Consider the following 22,602-nt stretch of genomic DNA (forward strand, 5'->3'; position numbering starts at 1 on the left):
TTCCACCCGAACATTCGGAATTCCCACTGTTTTTCACAGCCAGATGCTGTGGGGCTCCTCTTTCTGGCACCAGTACTCCATGCTGTGGAGCCTGATGTGGGGTTCCTTGCTCCTCTGGGGAGAACCTCCACAGCTGAGATATCTCTTCTGATTCTCAACCACCACAGGGAGGTTTGGGGCCCATTCTGTGTCTCTGCCCCTCCTACCAGTCTCAACATGGCTTCTTCTTTATATTTTCAGTTATAGGACTTCTGTTTGGCTAGACTTCAGATGGTTCTCCAGGTTTATTGTTCTATAATTTAGTTGTAATTTTAATGTGTTCTTGGAAGGACACAGGCACAATGTTTATTTACTCCTCCATCTTGGATCTATCCCTCAATTAATAGCTTTTAATGGAACAGTTAAGGACTATTAATGTCAGTGTTTATTTTCTTTTTTGAACTTTTATAGCTTGTGTGAGCTCATTAAAAACCACATGAAATGTTTTGAATCTGATTATTTATGCAATAATGTACATAAGTAATGTCCACAGATAAAGAAAAGTAATCATTCTGACAGAATACTTTATTATCCTCCCTGTTAATCACTACTTTAGACAGTATATTTTTACAGTGTATTCTCTTTAAAGCAGCTTGATTGTATCATCCTTGATACAGGAATACAGCTCACTGAACTTATTTAGGCATCTCTGAGACAATGGGCTACTAAATACATTGTAAGGACATTAATTAATTTTTACCCTCTGGGAAAAACAAAATTCTTTCTGAGAAGGCCAACAGATTCAAAGAGGCCTATGGTCTATTTCTAAGCAGCAAAGGTTTGCTGTTAATTAAAGCTGTGTTTATGGATCTTTTCACTTATTGTTACCAAGATGAAGAATTAGATACATAAGGAGGACATTTTCATTGCCCATCACAGGCCTATTTATGAGTCTTGCTGGAGCCATTGCCAAAGTTGTGGAGAGAAACTAGAAACATTAATCCACTCTCTAGTCTTCACATGAATAGTATTTAAACTTAGTATATAGGGGATTTAATGGCAAGAGTGACATTTGCGTGACATGAATTAACAAAGGCATAATAGAAAAGGCTGCTGTCTCTGTTTTCCCTTGCTTGATAACTTTCTTTTCATTGTAATTATATAATTGGCCACTTCCACAATTAGACTATAAAGTCTAGTAGGGCAAGAGTCACATCTTTTGCTATTTTTACCTTCACTTCAGCATTTAAGATTGAATAGCACTTGAGAAATACTTATGTAGGTCTCATGTTACTTGGATCTGTCTCTCCTTCTGTGTTTATTAACAGCAAAGTATATTGATGAACACAACTTTATTAATGAATGCCTATTAAATACCACACACAACGTCATGGGAACTGAGAGTATGAATTAATTAGATGTTTGTAAAGTAACTGGAATGTAATAAATATACTGCCTGATATAACTCATATGCTTAACTATTGTGCAATTCTGTATTCACACCACAAGGTCAAAAAATACCCCCAAATGATCTTAATGATGCTAATGCTCTAATGTGTATAACAGCAATTTAAAGCATGAAGTGTTCAACAAACATAACATACTTGATAGTTGGTGGACAAAGCCCTGCAAGCTAGGCAGATGATTACTTCCTGTGGGCAGGCAGGACAGATATTATTTCTACGTTACAGATAAGGAACAAGAGAAGCTAAGTGACTTCTGTAAGCCTGAATTCCTAGTGTATGGAACCCAATCCAAGCCCTTCTCCAGGTCGTCACTGTAGCATGTGTTGTCCTTAGTTACACTTCTGCATGAATCTCCATATTCAGTGCCACTTAAGCTCTGTTTCATTCCAGGCTTGTATCACCATCTCACCCTGGTGTCTGATATTTAGTAGAAGGAGAGTCCCATATTTATTTTGGGGGAAGGGTTAGGGCTTGTTCAGTGATATGGAGTTAGATATACAAAATTCAAATGATATTGATACATATCAAATAATATGATTTGTAAATCCTTCTTTTAGTCTATCTAATCCTTAAATATACTTTGGAATTTATTCGGTTTAGAATAAATTTCTGTTTAAAATAATATGTTTCTTGATTCTTAAAGGGGTGCTAATTACTAATGTATTACTACTGCTGCTACTGCTAGGAATAATAATTATAATAAAATTAACATCTGAGAAGAATCCTAAAGGAAAACATCTGTGATTTGTGTGATGCTATAGCCACTACTTTAAAAAAAAACATGTAACTTAATAGAAGTTTCTACAGGTGTCACAGAAAATGATACACACTGGCAAGGTGAAAAAAACAAACATGTTTTCAATCATTCATTCATTTAACAAACATTTGTTGAGCCGATTCATTGCTAACCACTGTTCTAGGTACATATACATGTTGAACAAATCAGAGAAAGATCTCTAAGATCATGTGGCTGACATTGTGGCAGAAGGGGATAGAAAATAAATATCCAGCGTTATAAATACAAATTTTATATAATTTATTTGAAATTGATAAGTGGTATGGGAAAAAGAGGAAACAGGGAGTAGTAAACAAAGGATCCGTCAACAACCAGGAACAAGTGGGGAGTGGCTTAGGACTTACAGAGTGGTGTTGGGGGCGGGGGTTAAATTAAAGAAATTTTCATGTGTAGCCATTAGAATGAGGTTACCCGCCTTACTGTTTCCAGTTTTATAAATGGATGTTGAATACTCGCTCTTATTTTCCATTTTCAAAACTAAACAAAAGGACTTTTTTGTTTTTCCCCACAAACAAAATAAAGGGAAATCTCAAGGGATTTAGAAGAAGAGCACTAACATCTGTTAAATGTTTCCTAGGAGTCAGAAATTGTAGGAAAAATTTTGCAAGTATTATCTCATTGAATCCTTTTGAAAGGATTGTGATGTAAAAGATACCCAATTCTTCGAAAGGTTGAAAACCTTGACCAAATCACAGGGGCGACTGGCCAGGGGAGTTGGAATACCAAATTCTGACTCAAAAGACTTTCTTCTATAGCCTACGCTCTCCAAAATGATAGTCACCAGCCATGTGGAAATACTGAGCCCTTGAAACATGGCTGGTCCAAATTGAGATGTGCTGTAAGTATAAAATACACACTGAATTTTGAATGTGCAGTAAAAAAAGAAAAGAAAAAAGAAACCCAGAATATAAAAGTTATTAATAATTTAGACATTGATTCCATGCTGAAATTATAGCATTATGGATACATTAAGGTAAAAAAAAAAATACAGTACTAAAATTAACCTGTTTCTTTTTACCTTTTTTAAACTACATATGTGGCTCACAGTATGTTTCTATTAGACAGCCCTATTCTATACCGTATTACACTGCAGATGTAAAAAAGACTTTGTCTATCAAGTGAATAAAACACTGAAATTGACTCAAAATATATTGAAAAGTACCCATCTCTGGATATCTTTGAGGATGGGCAATCTCTTGCTTATGAATTCATATGCTTGCTGCTATAACTGCAAAAATGATCTATTTAACTTCAATTCACTTTAAGTGAAAAGTACTTTAATTACAATCTAATCTGATACATCATCTTCAGAATACATATTGTATATGTATATTACATCCTAATAATTAAATATTAACATGTGGTCTTCTTATGTCCAAAAATAATACTTTTTGAATTATTGCCCAAATATGATAGTTCCTTCCATCATTTTCAGAGACAAACCGATGTTATTCTTTATTTTGGCATTATCTTTTATTTATCTTTTATATGTTTTTCTAATACATAGTCAAAGTTCAAAGTTGGTAACTTTTTTAAATTAAAGTTTATTGGGGTGACAGTTGTTAGTAAAGTTACATAGATCTCAGGTGTACAGTTTTGTAATACATCATCTATGTATTACATTGTGTGTTCACCATCCAGAGTCAGTTCTCTTTCCATCACCATATATTTGATCCCCTTTACCCTCTTCTGCCAAACCCCTCCCACCTTACCCTCTGGTAACCACTAAACTATTGTCTGTGTCTATGAGTTTTTGTTTCTTCATTTGTTTGTCTTGTTCTTTTGTTGTTTTCAGTTTTATATACCACATATCAGTGAAATCATACTATTTCTGTCTGACTTATTTCAGTTAACATTATAATCTCAAGATCCACCCATGTTGTCGCAAATGGTACAATTTCATCTTTTCTCATGGCAAAATAGTATTCCATTGTGTATATATACCACAACTTCCTTATCCATTCATCTATCGAATGACACTTTGGTTGTTGCCATGTCTTGGCCACCGTAAACAAAGCTGCAATGAACGTTGGAGCACATATGTCTTTATGGATAAATGTTTTCAGATTTTTTGGGTAGATACCCAGGAAAGGGATTGCCAGGTCATATGGTAATTCTATTCTTAATTTTTGAGGAACCTCCACACTGCCTTCCATAACGGCTGCACCAGTCTGCATTCCCACCAACAGTGTATGAGGGTTCCTTTTTCTCCACAGCCTCTCCAACACTTGTTACTACTTGTCTTGTTGATGGTAGCCATTCTGACTGGGATGAGGTGATATCTCATTGTGGTTTTGATTTGCATTTCTCTGATGATTAGTGATGTTGAGCATTTTTTCATATGTCTATTGGCCATTTGTATGTCCTCTTTGGAGAAATGTCTCTTCAGGTCTTCTGCCCATTTTTTAATTGGATTGTTTTCTTGGTTTTTTGTTTGTTTGTTTTGAGTTGTATGAGTTCCTTATTTATTTAGTTGGTAACTTTTTAATAGACTCATACAGAGAATAAACTGATAGTTGCTGAATGGGAGGGGGATTAGGGGAATGGGTGAGAAAGGTGAAGGGATTAGAAAGCACAAATTGGTAGTCACAAAATAGGGGGATGTGAAATACAGTATGGGGAGTATAGTCAACAATGTATGGGGGGTATTTACAGTAATGTAAACACTATGTAAGGTATCAGATGGGTAGTAGACTAGTCGGGGTTCTCACTTTGTGAGGGGTGAAAATATCTAATCATTACATTGTTTTGTAAATATGTTGTAAATATCTAATCATTATGTTGTTTTGTACACCTGAAACTAATGAGAAAAAAAAGAGAAAAAATTAGAAATGTTTATTCATTTTATGAAGGTAGAGAGTCCCAGACCTGTTGGAGAATATTTATGACTGTGTGATAACATCCCTATGAAGATAGGTATTGTCTTCATAATTAAATATACAAAACCATTCCAGATCTATGTGTATTAATTTCCTGTTAATTTGTATAGGATCTGTATTTTCAGGTAACAGCTTTATTTTTTTCATAAGTACTGTAATGTAATAATTCTTGCTGCCAGTCTGATTCTTTCCATAATGAAATGTTTAGTTGTTTCACTGGTAGGCAGTCACACTCTGAAGCTTCTTGAAGAGGAAGAACCTTGCCTCACTACATAATTGGGTTGAATTTCAATGGCCATCACTACATCGTGAATCTTACACACCACCACTGTCACCACAACTGTGACTGTCAGCATGGCGGCCCTGCCACTGGGTCATTACTGGTCATATAAATTGATTTGCTTTAGAAGCTTTGCTTTAACAGTGCATTAGACAGCATTTCCCCATAGTCTGATCTGGTGGGATGTGCGATCTCATTTTGTAACCATGTATGAATTTATCTCAGATTATTTTAAAAGCTATTAGGTTGGTGCAAAAGTAATTCGATTTTTGCAGTTATTTTTAACCTATTAAACTGCAATTACTTTTGCACCAACCTAATACCTTTTCATTTTTAGAGCTGTTTATTTCTTTGATTCATCCTACACAGATCTCTTGATGTTTAGCATAACTACAAAATATTTATGTAGTTATTCCAATTTTCTTTCATTGCCAGTATTTCTCTTTATTATGCTGAAGTTATGCATGACAGCATGTATAGCCATAATGAATATTAGTATTTTTTCCCATTCTCTCCTATTTGTACTTCCTTTTTGTTTCCCTTTGCTTGTCTTCTATTATGCCACCAAAACATATGAGCATTAGGTAGAAGGAGATTTTAGCAAGGAGAATGACATACCATATTAGCATTAAATGATTAATAATATATAGCAACTAATAATTCTTCTGACTTCTTGATAACCTTTAATATTATCTTTTAAGAGTAGTTTGGCTCTATTTTCTAAATAATACATTAATTCAATGACTAAGTAAATACTGTATAATGAAAGACTACCCAAATGATCTCCTTGTGTACAGTACAGATGAAGAAGATTTTTTTTAATTGTCATTGTTTGTTTCTTTTTTAAGGAATATGCTACTAAAAATAGATAATTAAGTCTAGCTGTATAGAACTGGTTCTTGCCCTCAAAAGTTGATGTGACTCTACATGGCTACCGTTCACTGAGTGCCAATCACCATATACCTGGCTTTATTCAAGCTTTCTCATTTAATCTTCACACGTACCTTGAGGCTTTTTCAGAAAATGCACAGACAGAGTAAATAACTTGCCTGTAGCCACACAGAAGACACTTGAATCTCGCCTTGGGACCCATGTCTCTTTGAGGCAGAAGCCTGTATTTGTAACAATGAATCTCTACTGCTCAATATGACATTCTCAAAATTTCCTGAAATATATAAATTTGAGGATCGTATAAAAAATGAAAAATTGATAGTTTCTCTTCTAAAACAGAAAAATGTTGTAAGTGGTATATTGGCTATATTACAATAGTGGCATTTTATTGATGTCAAATGGCTCAAAACAATCAAGTATGTTTTTTTCTATATTTCATATTTACTCTAGTTCACATTTTCTTGCCATTATTCAATATCATTTCTACTTCCTTTTTGTCTCGTGTTACTTTTTAGAAATACAATATTCCACTCCAACTACACAACAGTGCCGAGAAAGAAAACCAAGAGAATATATGCTGATAAATCTCAGAATGTCTTGCAGTTTTAGTCTTCTCTCTGCAAAAAAAAGCAATAAATTATACCCCTCGTGTGTTTACTGGAATTAGAATAAAAGCAACTTTCTTCATGAAATCATACTGAGTATTTAGACCAGGGTCCTTCCGTATTCCTTATTTTTCTCTGAGACAGTGTTAACTTTATTTTAGTGATAATTAGACAACAAGAATGATCCCAGAGCGTGTAGAACAGCCCTGTTTCTTCAAAAATTTGCATGATCAGTGATTTCCATTTTGTTGCCAACAAGAAATTCTGGTCTCAAACCATGACACCCTTCCAACCATATACATGTGCCATTTGAATCAATGTTTCAATCAATTCATGTCACATTCTTTTGCCTCTGGGGAGAAACAATCTTAATTTTTTATTCTTCTTTCCTTTGTCTTGGTTTATTTTACTATGTTCATTTAAAACACTTCTGAGAATACTTAATAATTGTTTCAAGTAAGACCCAGGTGATGCTTTCTGTTTTGGGAATGCCAAAAAGTGTCATCTGTGAGACATGGTGTTCAGTGAAAAGCATGAACCAATTCAGTGAATTAACCAATTCTTTTAGAATCTTGGAGGACAAGATTAAACCCTGAATAAATTTCAGGTTAATTATTTCATCATTTTGCAAGTTGTTGTTTCCAGCCATTGTTGTTTCTCTAAAAGAAATTTACTAAATCCATATTTATTTACAGACTTTATTTCTCAGTGAAAGAATGAACCATTAAATGTATCCCTTTCTATCTTCTCAAAACCTTGCCTGCCTATATTTACTCCTTTTTTAAATATCCTTAAACAGCCTCTCTATCAGTATAGCATACTTTTTGACTTCAAGCATTACAATTCTCTCTTTCCTTGAAAAAAAAAAGAAAATGAAATGTCTAACCTCAACCTCAGTTCCCTTCTATATATTGCTGTTTTTATTATATCTCAAATTACCATTCCCCACACATTGTTTGTATCCTCTACCACACTACACACACCTTTGGTTCTCTACAATCTGTCTTCTGCAAAACTATTATTTCTAAAGCAAATAGTTATTGGTCACCCACTCTTGGTCGCTGATCTAGACACTGTAGTGATACTTGCTTACCAAATACAGTCCCGACCGTCATGGAGCTGACATTCTAGTTCTCTTCAAGGACTGCTTTGATTTCATAGTCATAATGACCTAATTCTTCTTGTGATTCATTTGACCCTACTGATCAGTCCACACCTTTTCGAGGTTTTCATCTGTGTTTTTACTGCTGTGGACTGTGATGTATTTTCCCTAATGACATCTGTCTTTGATAGTTTTTCTTCCTCCTACTAAAACCTAAATGTGAGTCTTATCCAATATTCTGAATTTTCCTTTTTTATATTTCTTCCTATACTTTTTGCTTTCTCAGAGTTTTATTCTTTCACTGCTCAAAGTATGCTAATTCCTGCATGTATGTGGTCTTTATTTCCATGTTCTAGTCTCACATTTTCAATTGCCAGCTGGGTAATCTCCAGTGTGGCTTAGTCACACATCCAAATTCAAACTTACCTTCCTTTCAGAAAGAGTCTCCTCTCCAGATCCTAACATAATATTATAATATTTCTGTTACTGGCATTGTCATCGTTAACACCTAATTCTCTCTCGATTTCAAATTATGTCAGCTCTTCATTCTCTCTCGCTCTCTCTCTATATATATATAATTTTTGTTTTTACATTTTCACTTCTGTCATCTTAATTCACTCTTAGGTCATTGCAAATGTCAAAGAAACTCTCCTGAATGCAAATATTCTCCTAAACCAGGATCACACTGATGCAAGAATAATATTCCTGAATGTGACTACTGGTCCTCCAAATCATCAGAATCTCTCGATTGCCTTTTACTTTGGCATTAAAGGCTTCCTTTGGTCTTCTCCAAATTTCATTTCTGATTTTCTTATGTAAATCTCCTACAAACTCTATGTGCTTGTTCCGCAAATATGCTTCAGCTGTTATAAATGTCAACTTTTGGTCATCTCACTGTTTTGGCATGCCTTGTAAACTTTTTGTGTTGGAAGGTGGACGCAATGTACTGGGTAAAAGGGACCCAGGTGAACAGGCCTTTCCTGAGAGGTTTTTGTTTGTCTTGCTTGGAATAAGGTTGTGTTTACTGTTTGCCGTAGCTGTAGTTGTCAAAAGGTAAAATTTCCTCTGGCAGCCTTATTTTTGTCTCCCTTATTGTACTTTGGCTTCTCTAGGGCCTTCTTAAATCAGGTCTGAGGGATGAAGTTCTTTCAGTAACAATCCCCTGCTAATACCTGGGAGCCCTATTGATGGGGTGTTAAGGTCGACAGAAGGGAAGCATTCTACAGTCCTGTGCTTTGATTGCAGTCTTTCAGTGAGCCTGTGCCCTTTCACTGTGACCTTCACAAGTGCTCCCCCTTACATGAGAGAGAACAGCTAGACCTAGCTAAGAAAAACAGGCACACTTCAAAATGGCTACTTTATCCGCCCCCTGAAAGAAGAAGAGGGGATTTTTCTCCAGTCTTCACTGTGAGAACTTGTTAGGGCTCTTGGACGTAATACTTCAGGGGTACCCCCTAAGACTCATCCCCCTGGAGTTCCTGTCTCTCTAGCTTTCCCACACTGAGCCTCCAGCAGTTTGTTAATTACAATTGACATGTTCCTCACCCAGTACTGACCCCATCAGCAGTCCCTGTTCTTAGGGTTCTGTCCCATTAAATTGTGATTCTCTGTGACTACCTCTCTTTCCAATTTTGGAGTAGTGGCTTGCCCTGTGACCTCTACTCTATTGTCTGATGTTTCTATAGAGACTTTTTTATTTTCAGTTTGTTCAGCTTTTTGTTGTTGTTGTGAAGATGAGACAGATGCCTTCCAAACTTCTTACATGCTGGACTGGAAACCAGAAGTCTCTCCACATTGTTTATTTTATTTTATTTTATTTTATTTTATTTTAAGAATGATCTTTGACACTGTAAACTGATTTCTTTGCCTACTACCATCTCCACTATTTCCTTTAATATCCTGACACAACGACATGCATTTTATAAAATCTTTCTTCATTCACCAAATTTAAGCCATCTTGTATCTGTTGAACTACATGACATTTATGATCTACATCAATATTGGATATTATAGACTCACAATAACTTCAGTGAGATGATGATGATGATGATGGTGATGATCCCCATTGGCTAGAAGGTGAGTATGAGACACAGTGGGGATTCAGTGATTTGTCCAGTATCAAAGGCAAGTATCAGGGTTTGGATTTGAACCCAGATAGTCTGATCTAGACCTTGTCTTCTCAATACTATATATATCATTAGCTTTTATTGTTAGATTCTTTGGGGTATGTTTCATATGTCCCCAGCTGTAACTTGCCCATGTCTCTAACATCCAAATACAAAACATAGTGCCTTCTATATAGTAGTTATCAAATCAATAACTTGTGATTGGTAGTCTTTTCTCTACTGTTAAAATAATCTTTCTATCTATTCTTTAAATTTCCCAATAGAATAGCACTAATTTACAACTGTGTTCTAAGCACTTTACATATAGTGTATCATTTAATTTTTACCACAACCCCATGAGGCTAAAGTACCTGCTGTAATTATATCCTATTGCTTCTGAGTCCTAGAGAATTTAAATAGGTTGCTCAAGGTCACATACCTAATAACTGGTAGCGTCGAGATTTGAATAGAAACCCACAGCTCCAGTGCCTACAGGCTTAACCAGTGGGCAATCCTGCCCACAGTTTCTGCTCTTTACATATTCATTATTTTATGAACAAGAAATAATCTAATAATATTATTTCTATTTCAAAAGAAATAATAGTCTTCTGTAATTTGCTTTCCACACTCTTTCAGGTAAAAGGGATCTTAAATCTAAACAACGTCAAAGCTTTTACCATTCATCACTTGTATAAAGAAAAGTGTTTATAATTTATTAGGTCTTTCTTCCTACATGACTGGGAAACAAGTTTCCTTTTTAATCTCAATTTGGCAAATGAAATCAAGTTATAGAAATGCTATTAAGCCAACACATGTTTCCAAAGACATGTCGACAAGAAAATAACACATAAAGAGGTCCTTCTAGTTTCTTCCACTATGAGAATTAAGAGAGCCCATGTCCTTTGTCTATACCTAGATTTATAGGAAGTGCCAACCAATTCCCCCCATATATCAGCATGTGATTAAGATATACTTGCCATTGAGCAAATTAGAAGCTTTCAAAAGAAAATGAAGATACCCTGTTTTGGCATGTCACAGCTAGAAGCTTCATTTTTATATCAGATCAATGCATACTGAGGGGAAAGATTTAATGGTACTGAATTTAATAATAGTACATAGTGTTAAAATGAGACATTCTGCTGAAAAGTGGTTTTCTTAATAGGTAATAATTACTCTCAAAAGAGAATAATGCCTAAAGAATAATCTGTTAGAAAAGGTAGAAATGAAGAAATGCCAAATCTGTTCATCATAAAGCCCTTCAAAAAGCCAATAAAAGTACAGTATTGACAGACATTTCTATCAAGTACCATGAGAAAATTTCATTTGACTTCAGAGGCACTCTGTCTGTGGTTGCCATCTGACAATTTTAAGGAAACTTTAGTTCTTTCCCTGAACGTGCTTACATTTCACGGCCTTTAAAACTTGGAGATGCAAATAGCCAGAAACTTGAAAATCTGGGGGGACAAATGAAAGTACAAAAAAAAAGATTGAGGGCATTTCAACTGATTGTCATTATGCACCCTTCTATTTTAGAGTGAGGAACAGGCAGAAATTTTAGACGATGTGCAGCCAAGCTTAAGTAAGTTTAACTCTGAAGAAGGAATCGTTTAGCTATTTTGAAAGAGAGGCATATTGCAACGCATTTTTAAAAAGCCATTAGGCAGCTTTATTTTATGAGCAAGAAAAAAAAGACAAAAATTGCCTACTATTTAAAGCAAGGAGTGAATTCACATCACTGGAAGTGGGGAATTGTCTTTTATGATTTGACCTCGTGCAAGTGAGTGTGATTCTGGTGAGGGCACTAGAGCTGTAAAAATATAGCAGTCTTGTAAAAGTATTAACTGTCTTTTTAAAAAAGAAATGTCAAATTTATTACCTTGTAGCATAGTAACTCAAGGAAACATTTTCAAAAACTCAAGATGTAGCTAATAACATCTGAAAGACAAATTAGAATCCTTACTCTCTGAGAACACCCAAGTGAAAAAGAGTGCCCATGACGCATGGTGGTGGGTTCTAAATGTGGCTAATACATTTTGGCATTCCAGTGTGAAATAACAATGGTGATCTGAACAAAGTATATATTGATGCTGAATTTACACTATTGGACACTAAGTAGCTCCCGATTTTCAAAAATGTGTGCAATTCTTTAGAGTTTTTAAGGGAAAAAATAATATTAACGAGAAACTTCTACTCAGGGCTTGATTTTAACTAATTAATATGTGAAATATGAAATCTGTACCCTAAAAACATTAAAAGCTTATCATCATAAAACCTGTGCAAGCAAAACTGAAGTATTAAACTGAAAGTGTGCAAAATATCAGGAGACACAGAGCTTGGGGAGAGAGAAAACTCAGACATATTTAATGAATGCCCAGGTTCCAGAGTACTGCATCTGGTAATATTTAATTAACGTATGATAGATTTTACAGACTTAATTGAATACATCAGATCTAATATATGAAAGTTAAGTAACTTTTAAAATAGCCATGGAAAGCTCTAAAACAGTCCAAAATCAAACCAACAAAAAATTCTGCTTCTGTAAAAATCTGTCCCATGAATGTTGATCATTCCACAGAGATTCACATGTAAATAAAGTGAACTGGTTTAATGATTTACCATTAAATTCTGAATATGCTGTGGCAGTTGAGACTTTTATGTTTATTATCTGCTTTAAAAAATTCTGAAATTTTTGTGGGAGGCTAGAGTGACCTTCTCCAAGGATTTTGCTATGTTAAATAGCTAATTCTCAATGAAGCAACTGAAAGTTTATAAATGCTTGAAAGTGGGTTTACTCTGAGCTTGCTAGATAAAAAAATGAGTCTATTTCTGAAAGCATAATTCAATATAAGGTTTTTATAAATTTGTGATGCAGTACATAGTTCCTGTATAATTCTTGTGCTTCTATTAATAATTTTAAGAGGCTAAGCAACATTTCACCTTTATGACTCTCAAGTAAAAATATGGCATTGCAACAAAACTTTTCTCCTTACAAAGCTAAATTTAGATATGCTATTGTTCCAGAATTAAAAATCCCCTAAGACCAACTTTGCAATGGTGGCTTCCAAATTTCTACTCATAGTTTTGCATTCTTAAATTCTAAAATGGATAAAATTTCACATTTACATGCATTTAATACATCACCGAGGATTTGACTTTCTGATTTTTGTGTTCAGCTGTAAGATTTTGTAAGACCAAAATTGAATATGCAAATTAGAAGAGGCTTCATGTGGTATACTTTGAAAACTCACCCAGAGTCCCCTAACTAATAATTGAAATTGCTAACTTTGATGTTGAGCTTTACATAACATTGTTTGTCTTTTACTGAAATAAATATGCTGCAGTGAAATGATGGATTATTGCCATCCCCAGTGAACGATACATTTTTTTTAACAGTGAGTTCATGAGATAGCCCTAAAATGCAAACATCGGATTGGCCTACATTCCTTGTGTTGATGTCATATCTTTGCTAAACAGGTTTTCAGTAGTTGCTGTAATAAAAGTAAGAATTGGGGAAAATAAGCGTGGAATAGGAAATGAAGGTGGTGGTGTTCAATCCGATTTCAAGGTTTGAGAATCTGGAGAGTGTTTAATAGGCTCCCCCTCCGGTAGAAAGCAACTGTGGCTATTTAAGAATAATTATTTTTTCAATTTGTGTGCATTAGCTTTTTAAATACCTGAAATGGTGTTAGCATATTAATACATACTATGTTGTTTGGGCTTAAGTGCTTAATAAACAAAACTAAAATATTGCTTCCCACCTGAAGTGCCATGAAAAAATTATTGCGACACTAAGGATACTGTGACCTGAGTCACATCAGGAGCCTTGAGACAAAACTAAGGATGGAGAACATGGTTTGAATGAATTCATGTTGCTGCGCAAACTTAAAACTTACCTTTAAATATATATGTATATATATATATATATATATATATATATATATATATATATATATATATATATATATATATATTCACCTGAAACTAATAAATAAATGAATAAATAAATATCATATGATTAATTATTCAAAAGGAACATCTGAATTAATGAATGTTATTGTATGTATGCAGTTAGAGAATAAATTTACTGAAATGCAAGATTTTAAATCAGAATTCCTAACTTTATAACATGGATTACATTTGTGTCAACGAACAAAATTACTTCTTTTCCCACTATTCTAAAGATACATTTAAAGTCTGAGTTAAACATGATCTACTTTTGAGATAGAAGTACATTAGTTCTCATATATGTCATGCTATTTAAGAGCTGAGTTATGAAATATAAAATAGTTTTATACAAACATACTTAATATGAATTTTCTCTTTTGGAACTAGGTTTGAGCTGTTTCTTTGCATTCAATATAAGATGAATAGACTCCAAATTTGCAATTAAGTCCTAGCTATATAAGGAAAGTTGTTATTATAGATAATTGGGTTAGCCATATTTTTCTTCTTCAGGATGATGTTTTTAAGTTTTCCCTATAAAGTGTAGTCTAAACGTATTGGAAATCCTCAAGGGTATAGAAGGCAATAAGATGAAGGAAAAACTAGCTGTTCCTATTTAATAAAAGATAGCACAGATTTAAAGAATGCATGTTCTCAAGGAATAAGCCGCAGTTCTTAGTAGTTTTGACACATGGAGTCTGAGTGTATCTAGGTCATGCCAGGAATATGTCTTTATTTTCCAAGTATGAAAACAAACAGTCTATAGTGTATAAGCACCTAATGTCAAAATATATGAAGTAATCCTAATGGAACTGCAAAGAGTAATAGATGAATCCATTATTATAGCTAGAGACTTCAACACTCCTCTATCAGTAATAGATCCAGCAGGCAGAAAATCAGTAAGGACATAGTTAAACTGAACAGCACCATCAATCAACTTGGTGTAATTGACAGCTCTCAAATACTTCATCCAACAACAGCAGAATACACATTCTTCTGGAGTTCACATGAAACATTCACCAAAATAGACCAATTTGGGACCATAAAACACACCTTAATAGATTTAAAAGAATAGAAATCATACAATGTCTGCTTTCAGGCCACAGTGGAATTAAAGTAGAAATCAATTACATAAGTATAACTGTAAAACCCCAGAATACTTGAAGACTAAACTGCAGACTTCTAAATAACATGGAGGTCAAAGAAGAAATCACAAGAGAAATTTTGATATGTTTTGAATTAAAAAGAAAATAAAAGTTATAAAAACTTGTGGGGTTCGTTAAAGCACAGCTTAGTGGGAATGTTTTAGCACATATTAGAATGCGTATGTTAGAAGAAAAGAAAGTTCTAAATCAATAATCTAAGTTTTCAGCTTAGGAAACTAGAAAAATGAGTAACAGTGATTTAAATCCAAAGTAAGTAGAAGAAAGAAATAATAAAAATTATAGAAGAAGTTAATCAAATTGAAATCAGGAAATGAATAGAGAAAATCAACAAAACTGAAATCTGGTTCTTTGAAACGATCAACAAAATCGAAAGCCTTCTGGCCAGGTTAACTAAATGCAGGTGGGGGGAAACACAAATTAATAAATATAGTAATGCAGAAATAAAAGGAAGACTATCATTACTGATCTATGGGCATTGAAATAATAGAGGAATATTATGAACTACCATATGCCCACAAACTTGATAACCAAAATGTATCAGTTCCTTCAAAGAAACCGTTGAAATAATAGAGGAATATCATGAACAACTATATGCCCACAAATTTGATAACCAAAATGTATCAGTTTCTTCAAAGAAACGATCTACCAAAACTCACACATACAAAAATAGATAATCTGAATATACCTATATCTATTAAATAAATTTAATTAATAATAGTAAACCTTTCAAAACAAAAAGCACTAAGCCTAAGTGGGTTCACTGACAACTTCTTCCAAAAATATAATTGGCAATTATACCAAGTTAATATATAATTAACTCAATCATGGGAATCATTTCACAATGTATGCATATATCAAATCATTACTTGTACACTTTAAATATTTTATTTGTCAATTATCACTCAAAAAATCTGGGGAAAATAGAACATCTACAGAAAACTTATAGCTAATATCAAACTTAATGGTGAGAAACTAGCTGCTGTCCTGGCAGGAACAAGCCGAGGATGTCCCCTCACTCTCACCACTTCTATTCACCATCATCCTGGAAGTCTTAGCTAATGCAATAAGACAGGCGAGGAAAATAAAAGACATACAGATTGGAAAGGAAAAATAAAATTGTATTTTTTTGCCAATGACATGATTGTATATATAGAAATTTTCAATGTTGCAGAAAAAAAGAAAAAACTCTTAGAACTAATAAGCAATGATAACGATGTTGCAGGATACAAGGTTAAGATACAAGTCAGTTGCTTTGTTACACACCAGCAATGAACAATTGGAATTTGATATAAAAACACTAAAATTTACATTAGCACCAAAAAAGAGAGAAATACTTAGGTATAAATCTAACTAAATAAATGCAAGGTCTACTTAAGAAAAAGCAACAAATGAACAAATAAAAAAACTAACTTACAGACACAGACAACAGTATGGTGGTTACCAGATGTTACAAGAGGGTAAAGGGGGTCAAATATATGGACACAGTAGAATATACAGATGATGTATTGTAAAGTTGTACACCTGAAACTTATATAATGTTATTAACCAACATTACCTCCAATAAATTTAATTTAAAATATTACTATTAAAAAAGGGAAGCTTCATAAAAGAACCTCTTGTACTATTAACTCACAATTAATGATTTAATGCATAAGAGATCTGACAATTAGGTTCACGAACTCATCCTAGAAAAAGTGCTACATACCTCATTGCTGAATATCACTATGGTCACCTTTAAAGTACTCCCCTTGGGAACCTATGCACCAATGCCAGTGCCTAGTCCACTCTTCAAAGCAATTTTGGAACTCTCTTTCTGGAATGGCCATCAGAGCTGTCGTCGTATTATCTTTGATGCCCAGAATGTCATCAAAATGTCTTCCTTTCAATATTTCCTTTATCTTCAGATAAAGAAAGAAGTCACTGGGGGCCAGATCAGGTGAGTAGGGAGGGTGTTCCAGTACAGTTATTTGTTTACTGGCTAAAAATTCCCTCACAGACAGTGCTGTGTGAGCTGGTGCATTGTCGTGATGCAAGAGCCGTGAATTGTTGGCGAAAAGTTCAGGTCGTCTAACTTTTTCATGCAGCCTTTTCAGCACTTCCAAGTAGCTAACTAGGTCAACTGTTTGTCCAGTTGGTACAAATTCATAATGGATAATCCCTCTGATATCAAAAAAGGTTAGCAACATCATTACAACAAATTCACGAACTTATTGTCAGACTTCGTATAGCTCAGTAACAATACTAAAATGCTACAGGAAAGAATAATAAGATTTTTAATTAGAAAACAATTTAATAGCCCCAATTTAGAACTACAAACAAATATTTAAGCAAAGAAAGTATATATAATCTCCCCCAGTAAAAGCCATAAAGGGAATAGTAGCTATGATGCATTTTGACCAGAAAAAAAAACATCCAGTTATGTTTAGATGGATCAATTTTTCACATTAATGCCATTCAAGAGGAGAATGGAAGTTGTTTATTGCTTAGGAAAAAATAATGTGGCGACTTTGACAATGACATTTCACTTTGCAGTTATTGCCATTCACTGCTATTGTGGTCAGTGTGGAAATCAGAGCAACTGAAAATGAAATACAATATTAATCAGCCCCCACTACCTGCTCTACATGCAGCATAGAAATTGTTTTATGGGAAATTGATAGAAAGGTTTGAGCAACTTGGAAGAAAAGGAATCCACCTTCAGAGTCAACACAAATAGTTGATTGCTTTCTGCACAAGTCACATTCCCAGGGGAATTTTGTGAATCATGTAATCATAGTGCGTTTTCTGTCCAAAGAATTAAATAGTATTGACATGTGACTCACAAAAAGTAAATGAGTTGTGTTTAATTGTGTGTGTGTATGTGTGTGTGTGTGTGTGTGTGTGGAGAAAGAATGAAATTTGTACATGGTTTAAATACATTCTGTGTCATGCTATAAAACATATCATTTTACTAAAACAATTTATATTCCTCTATTTCAAGGTAGTGGCCGGCACTTCCTGTATGTCAACTCATCTGTCCCCAAAGAAGGATACACTGCAAGAATCACTACTTCCCAACACTTCCCGGCAAGCCTTGGAATGTGTACTGTTCGATTCTGGTTCTACATGATCGATCCCAGAAGTGCGGGAGTATTAAAGGTACAAAAGGAAGACAGATTTGTATTTCACTAAAATAGTCATAGCATGTGTGTAACCATCCTTTTTTCAGTCGTAACACAACACCTGATTGACGCAGATTCCCATTAATTTCTCCTGTCTTTCTGGGCAATGGGAATTTGACAGTCAGACTGTCATTCATCTTAATCTCATTCAAGATTTATTCATTCATGGCTGCCACCAGAGCTCAATTATGGTGCTTGATATTTAAAAGATTATCTAGAGATTAAAGAGTATGGGCAGGGTCTACATTTATCTTTAATAACAACTTAGATTAGGGACAGTGAAGAGTTGTGATGAGAGGAATAACGATGAAGAGAATTTTCTTTCCCAAACAGAGTAAAGGCAAAGCAAATTTAAGATTTTAAGTATGTACCAGCTCACACTAAAACCAACAGGGCTGCTCCATTTTAAACTAAGACAAGATCTGCACCAACACAAATGTCTTTTAAGAAACAAGTTGCTACATTTATACTTCTCATTGTATGAAAGATCAATGAGCTCTTCAGTCATCATGAGCCAATTTTGAAATTTTGATTTCTAATTAAAAGATTGTATATCAGGACACAACACCTAGTGTTATTGCCTTGAAATTATACAAACACTTGTTATTAAAAAAAATATGGTGCAAAAGTAATTGCGGTTTTTGCAATGATTTTTAGCCTTTTAAACCACAGTTACTTTGCACGAAGCTAATACAATTGGAATTTTTGTCTTTAACTCAAACACTGCCCCTTGTAAATAATAACAGGTATTAAGTGATTCCTTTCTTTCAGGTTATGTATTATAAACTTTACATATACTAGCAGTTTTAATTCTCAGATTTACCTCATGAGGTAGTATATTTTTTCCAAATTTACAATAAAGAAACTGAGACTCAGTGACTTTGTAACTTTTCCATGAATACCCAATTTGCAAAAATTCTGATTTCAAAAATCTAGTATCTCTTACCCAGCATTGTTCCTCAGGTTTTGTCCAGTTCCCCCAAAGAAATCGAAGAAGAAACAAGGGAAAGAGGAGAAAGGAAAAACGCCTTATCAATTTTAGCCATTAATAGAAAAGAAAGCTCTTATCAAGTAAAAATATAAACATGTGAAAAGTGAAGAATTTATACTGATTCTACATGAATGTCTGTTTTCCTAAAGAAGCCAGTAAAAAGAACAAAGAAAGAGATTCATTTTTAACAGTTTTGATACATGTGAGTAAATGCAAATCAAGTAAAAATTTTGGATTTTTTCATTGTTTTTACATACAATGTGTGAACGAATATTCAGTAAATTACCCTATTGCTTATGCTAAATTTTATACAGGGTAATTTATAACCACTCATCTTAAAAAGACTTCACAATACATTGTTTTTACTGAAGTTTCAAAACATAGGTTGCTGCAATTAAAGCAGACACGAGTGGATGGTTGTTACTATGGAAGCAATACAAATGGAAAGGCCAACAGACCTTTCAAAACAGAACGCAAGAAGATGTTAGTCACTTTCTAACAAAATATTGCTTCCTCAATTCAAAAAGAGCATCCATATATCCTTCAGCTGCTCAGCTGTCAGCCAGTGCTATAGAGTGAATGCTTTTGTTCCTGAAAATTCAAATGTTAAATCCTAACCAAGAGTCAGCTACTTTAGTTACCCAAGTTAAACAGCCTACTGCTTTCCACCATTTCTGTAGACAGCCTTTTCAATAGAAATGTTGGCCTCAAGTCATGATTTCTGATACTTTGCTTTTGGTTGTTACTGGTTTTTCTAATTAGAGGACAACAGTTAATTGTAGCAATGCTTTTATACCCCAGGCAGTACTCAGAGAGGTCTACTGGAAAGAATAGAGGAGGGGAATTGGTAGTCAGACTGAAGTAAGTTTTTTTTTTTATATACAGAAATTGCCTTCCCCTACTCCAGATTGTCTTGGTGGGTTTGACTGCCACCAGGGCTTTCTTTTACCACCTCCACAGGTGACCCAGGCAGAGGCAATGGTAGTCTCCTCCAGCGTTTGACGCAGATTATGGAAGGATTTCTCTTTCTTTTGTATTACAAGTTTTAAAGGTGTAGCTGGATTTGGGACTATCATGGGCCATCTTTCCCAGCATGGCGAGACGTATTGCCTGAGAAAGAAGTTAACACAGAGAGGGACTCAGAACGAAGGAAAAAGGAAGAAACAGAATGGTGCCTGCTCTGTTTAAATCCTGGATCCTCCTTTCCTGAGACAGTAAAATTCTCTTTGTGTTTCTTGCTACTGAAAAGGTCCTAACTTTGGGTTTACAGAAACCTAAGATAAACTGTTTTCATAAATAGTCCTATGGCATTGATGGATCACAGTCACTGGATAAGTCTTACTTTCTCAATTCTTATGCTGGAAAATCTTGGGTTAGTCCCAAACTGGAAAACTTCCTGAATGTGTAATATTTGCATGTAAATGAACTAATGAAGTAGAAACATGTTCTTTCTACCCTTTATATGGAGGCTTTCCAGAAACATGCTCTTCTTTCACATGTAACTTTTTTCTTTCTCATAATTTCTAATTCGTGTATATAAAAGTACCATATTTTACTACATTTTCTAGGGCAAGGTTTTTCAACTGATGTGTTGCATTTGAAAAACATTGTCTATAGCTATGACATGGGGAAGTTTGATTGACAGATCATTCCTTGTAAGGGATCTGAGAACCTAAGTTTGCGCATGAATTTCCTAAAGTAACAGACCAAAAGTCCAACTAATATTATCTGGAACTGTGGTGAGGAACAACTTCTTGTTTTTAATATTAAAAAAGAGACTTTAAAAGAATAAAATGATAACATCCAATGGTGGTGTGAGTGCGGAGAAATAGATATTTTCATTCATTGCTATCAAAAGGCAATTATGAAGAGCATTTTGGCAATTAAGAGCTTTATATTTTTTATATTATTGACTAAAACGTTCCTCATCTAGAAATATAAGGAAATAAAGATAGATATGCAGGATGTTTTATTTATAAGGTTTTTCATCTCACTATTCTTTATAATAGTAAATATTTGAAATCACCTGAATGTCTATTATTAGGAATTGGTAAAATATAATATATTCACTCTTTCTATGAAACATTATGGAAAAATTAATTATGTGAATGAATATTTAATGATAAAGAGAAGTGCTGATGATTCATTAATAACTAAAGCAGATATTAAGAAATATATATTCTAGAATGCCATTTAAAATATATATCTAATTTTGAGTGCATTAAAGTGTGTATCTATATCTTAATCTGTATAAATACCTATATCTGTATAATGATATAGGAAAGAAAGATATGGAAGGATACACACAAAAGTTGTTAGAGTAATTATCTCTAGATGATAAGATAATATCTTTTTCATTGTTTTACTCATGTAGTTTATATTTTTTTCTGCATTAAACATGTGTTACCTTTCTAATAAGAAAAACATATGTATTTCTAAGAGGTCTTTCTAACTGAAAAGATTGAAAGACACTACTCTAGAATGTGCCATAAACAGATGACTTCTTGAGTTAATAAGTAGCAAATGTTCTGGAACACATGGTAGGTGATAATTGTGCTAATCTGAAACTATTCCTTACATTGATTACTTAAATCCTTTAGAAAGGACATGGCAAAGAAGATACCTAACATGACATTTCATGGTAAAGGATTTATGGGGCAATAAAAAAGGCAAGGAATTCCTAAAAGAGATTTCTGATCTTAGATTGTGGTAGTGTGCTTCCTGGCCAGCACAAATTTTATGAAATTGTGTTAAGTGCTGTGTACTCTCTGCCATCTGTGCTCTGTTCTGTATTGCAGAGAACTACACTTCCCAGGCTCCTTTGCTCTCTTTTTCTGGATAAGTTTGGCCTAAGGAAGGCATTGGCTGAAGACATGAGAGCAGAAAGAGGAGACAAGCCTTCCTTCTCTCTCTCTTTTCGGCTGCATCTCATCTATAACTCAGTTTCCTCCAGATAGGCCCTGCCTTGTTAGTTTTAGCTCCCACCACGTATGCTTGCCAAATTCCATCTTCTTCCAGCAACTCAGCTTTGGTGACTACTTCCCTTGGATGTTCTAGTTTTAGGGATGGAAACATCTTCCTGCACATACTAATCTATAGGTTGTCTCACAAATTCCGTGGCGGTTTCTCATCACTTCCATAAACTTTGTAACCAATTCTCTATGTTAAATTTTCTCTATTTGAAATATGTTAGAGCAGTTTATGTTTTCTGCGTTGGTACCATCTGGTATTAGTGGCCA

General features: G+C 34.2%; 1 protein-coding gene across 1 annotated transcript in view; it reads left to right on the forward strand.

The window, feature by feature from the left end:
• Positions 1–22,602, forward strand: part of MALRD1 (MAM and LDL receptor class A domain containing 1) — a 544,472-nt gene that overhangs the window by 379,937 nt on the left and 141,933 nt on the right. The window contains exon 32 of the mRNA XM_074324842.2: positions 18,192–18,349. Coding sequence (XP_074180943.2) covers positions 18,192–18,349 — 158 coding nt within the window. The remainder of the gene's footprint in view (positions 1–18,191; positions 18,350–22,602) is intronic.

This window comes from Rhinolophus sinicus, chromosome 1 (assembly GCF_057876585.1).
Source record: "Rhinolophus sinicus isolate RSI-liver-muscle chromosome 1, RSI-T2T, whole genome shotgun sequence".
NCBI classification, from domain to species: Eukaryota; Metazoa; Chordata; class Mammalia; order Chiroptera; family Rhinolophidae; genus Rhinolophus; species Rhinolophus sinicus.